The 4012-nt window shown below is 47.6% G+C and overlaps 1 protein-coding gene across 1 annotated transcript in view; it reads left to right on the forward strand.

Annotated features, from left to right (window-relative positions):
* The window catches only part of Lgr6 (leucine rich repeat containing G protein-coupled receptor 6), a 114038-nt gene extending 111623 nt beyond the window's left edge, over window positions 1-2415 (forward strand). Inside the window, exon 19 of the mRNA XM_004625354.2 lies at window positions 1-2415. This exon is cut by the window's left edge and continues 17 nt beyond it. Coding sequence (XP_004625411.1) covers window positions 1-842 — 842 coding nt within the window. The 3' untranslated portion in view covers window positions 843-2415.
* Window positions 2416-4012: the final 1597 nt, after the last annotated feature.

Here is a 4012-nt window from a genome sequence, read left to right on the forward strand (position 1 = left end):
TGCGCGCGGGGGCGCTGCTGTGCCTGGCGCTGGCCGCGCTGGCCGCCGCGCTGCCCCTCGCCTCGATCGGGGACTACGGCGCCTCCCCACTCTGCCTGCCCTACGCCCCGCCCGACGGCCAGCCGGCCGCCCTTGGCCTCGCCGTGGCCCTGGTCATGTTGAACTCCTTCTGCTTCCTCGTGGTGGCCGGTGCTTACATCAAGCTCTACTGTGACCTGCCGCGGGGCGACTTCGAGGCAGTGTGGGACTGTGCCATGGTGAGGCATGTGGCCTGGCTCATCTTCACCGATGGGCTCCTCTACTGCCCTGTGGCCTTCCTCAGCTTCGCCTCCATGCTGAGTCTCTTCCCAGTCACCCCAGAGGCGCTCAAGTCGGTCCTGCTCGTGGTGTTGCCTCTGCCAGCCTGCCTGAACCCTCTGCTCTACCAGCTCTTCAACCCCCACTTCCGGGATGACCTTCGGAGGCTCTGTCCTTGGTCAGGAACCCCGGGACCCCTAGCCTATGCTGCTGCCAGTGAGCTGGAGAAGAGCTCCTGCGACTCCACCCAGGCTCTGGTGGCCTTCTCGGATGTGGATCTCATTCTGGAAGCTTCTGAGGCTGGGCGGCCCCCTGGGCTGGAGACCTATGGCTTCCCCTCAGCGACCCTCATCTCCTATCAGCAGTCAGCGGCCTCCAGGCTAGAGGGAAGCCGTTTTGCAGAGTCAGAGGGGACCCACTTTGGGATCCCACATCCCACCCTTGATGGAGAACTGCTGCTGCCAGCAGAGGGAGGCTCAGGAGGGGGCTCCTCAGTGAGTGGGGTCTTCCGGCCCTCTGGCACCGTCTTTGCCTCACACTTATAAATGACCCTCCTCACTCTTTTATCACTTTGCTTCCCTCTTTTCCCACTTTGTGAATGATGGCTGCTTATGAAATAAAAGACATACAACCAAAATTCAACAGTGTGCCCCACAACAGACTGGCTCAGATCCTGGCTCCACCAGTCTCCTTTCTCCTATGGCCATCACCTTGAGTGCTTTTTGGACTGCTATTTCATCTTGCTTTCTGTCCTCTTCTCTTCATGTCCAAAGCTGTGGAACAGAGACCTGAAACGTTGCTTAAGAGAAGTGACAGAAATAGAGTGGAGTAAGGGCCAGGATAGGATCAGGATCAGGGCACAATGGGCAAAGAGAACTTAAAGATTTAAGGGAAGGGAAACATCAAAGGCCCTTGGGCCTCTCTCCTGTAACTCACAGAAGGGATATAAAAAGTGTTCTGTGTTCCATTAGTCTTGATACATATCATGCAAAAATACTTCATATAAAATAAGCTTTGGAAGAGACCATACTTTATGTCCCTGTTTTAGAGATCCCCAAGACAGGACAGCAAAGTAAAAGTCCTGAAAATTCTGGCAACAGTAAGATCTGTTGAACTTGGTTTAATCCAGTTGACTCCCCAAAACTGTTTGACAACAGTTTTTGTCTTTGTGTAATACATATTGTTCTCTCTGAAAATTTAGCCCTGCTTTCTCCCAGGGAGACATAGTTAAACAAGGCTCCCTAGACTGGGGTAGAGGGATGAAGCATGAGACCATTGGTGGAACTTGACACATCTCTAAATCTTACTTGATTAGTTGAGTTGCCTGGACTCTTTCTTACAGGCTCAGAAGCTCAACATGCTGATTTTATAATTCCTTAAGGTCCCTAGCATGGGGTTAACTTCAGTTGGCACTTTTATAATGGCACATTAATTTATCAATTGTTTGAGGACCTCTTGGCCCCCTATTTGCCCAGGACTGATCAAGAACCCTTGATGGAAGAAGTTACTTTGGGTACTAAGAACTGATAATTCTTATCAGGGAAAAGGAGTTTCCTGAGATATCCCAGGGTTGACAAAATTGCTGTGATTTTTGTGAGTCTTGACTTCTAGGAGGTTATTGAAGTCGTCATCCCCCCCACTCATGTGAGCACTGTTCCCCTTGGGGTTAGGAAGCCAGACCTGAGAAGAAGTCATGTGTTGGAGGTATAGGAGTTCTAGAAGCTGTCCCCCAATGGTGGCTTCTTCTATCAAAAAGTCGGCCATGCTTCTTGACTTTGAACTTTAGGGTGGCACTGCTGTCACCTTACTGTCTACTTCTAAAGATGTGAGCACCTGCTGAAGTGGAATTTTGTGTTCACAAGAGAGGTATAGAAGGGAACACAGGTGTTTACCATAACTGTTTTCATTATTCAAAAAGTCTAGTTGATATTGTACATTTACTCAAAATAAGACTGTTTAGTTCCTTGTTTTTGACTGAAGTTTTAGAAAGTCGGTATGTTAATTCTTTTTGATCAACAGATTATAAAAATTGTATGTCTCTTATTAATCATAAAATCAAAAACCAAGTTGCAGCACTGGACAGATAGCTCAGTGGATTAAAGCACCTGCTTAGGCAGATGCAGGGGCTGGGGGTTGAATCCTCAGGCCTGCAGTGCTGGCCCTGTCCCCAGAGCATGCTGAGACAGCAATTAAGACTGGGCATGGTGGCTTGCCCCTGTAATCCCAGAGTTTGGGAGGCTGTAAACAGGAGATTCACTATGAGTCTGATCTATGTAGTGAGACCTTGTAGACCCTGTACTAAATACATTAACACACACACACACACACACACACACACACAAACAAGTTGCTCAAGGCCCGTAAATTTATTTTGTCTGGTTGACAAAATTTTCCAAAATGGTGTCCATGGGAAATAAAATCCACCCAAGGAGCTGGTGGTGATGGAAATGTTGGCAATATCTGACCTGTTTTGTGCTGCTCTGGGCTCCATGTGCTGCACCTTAGTCACTGGTACCAACAGTGTCCTCTCAGACTGAGTTGGGAAGGGGACTTTCTCATGGTGGGCCATAGTTTGTTAAAGACCTCTGTATACACCCAAAGGAAAACCCAAAGATCAGAGCTAAAATGGGAAAGACTGTGGACTAACACAGTTGACAGATGGACCTCTCCCAACTTCCTAGTTTCTTTTTAGGGGAAGAATAAAGGCTTAAAGAATAAAGGAGGAGGAGAAGGAAGTGGTGACAAAAGTTACTAGGTCTGAGTAAGCAAGAAGGGTGGTCCCTGAAGCTGTGGTCCCCTCTGGCACTGTTCCCTCTAGCAGTTTCTCCTACCCATTGTCCACCACTCCTGTGTCCCTTCTGGGTTCCAGGCCCATGCCCTCTCCTAGTTGTGTAAAATACAAGAATTGTCAAGATTTAAATATTTGGGCTCTTCTGTATAATGAAGCATCACTGAATGTGTTCCTCACCTCCTTTTTGCTGCCTGCTTCTGTGACCAGAGAGGGTGAGGAGTAAGAAGAAGGTCAGGCTCTTTCTTAACCTATCTTCTGAGTTCAAAGGCATCTGGGGCACAGCTCAGAAGGCTAATAATTGAAGAACCCATACTGAAGAGTCGTTTGTATGCTGGGCAATGGGTCAGCCAGAGAGAATCATCTAAAAAAAGCAATGTGTAGGGTGAGCTTTCTGTTACTCAGACCCTGAATACCTTGTCAGACAGACCCAAGCCTATTGCTGTGATTTCCTGGTACTGTGAACCTTAAAGAATCTTTCTTGGGGGAAAAAAAAATCTTTCTTGGTTAAACTTCACCCACTCTCTGCCTGAAAAGCTTTCCCCTAAGCCTTGCTTCAGAGTGGGATGATAACCTCAAGACAAGGGACCCTTCTCAAGAGAAAGGAGGAGATTGAGTTCAACAAACATTTGTAATCACAGGAATGAGATACCTCCCAACACTCAGAATGGTGCCTTTTTTTGCCCCTCCCCATTCCATTCTTTAAAAAACAAAACAAACAAACAAGAACAACAAAAAACCACTCTTCCTTTCTTTTTGTTTGTTTGAGACAGGTTCTTGCTGTGTAGTTTAGTCTGGCTTTGAACTTACTTTGTAGCCTGGGCTAGCCTTGAACTCACAGTGATCCTCTTGCCTCAGCCTCCGGAGTGCTGGGATTATGGGTATGTGCCAACATACCCAGCTCTTTGTTCTTTCATTTAATTTAAA

Source organism: Octodon degus, unplaced genomic scaffold, assembly GCF_000260255.1.
Source record: "Octodon degus isolate 3935 unplaced genomic scaffold, OctDeg1.0 scaffold00009, whole genome shotgun sequence".
Classification (NCBI taxonomy): Eukaryota; Metazoa; Chordata; class Mammalia; order Rodentia; family Octodontidae; genus Octodon; species Octodon degus.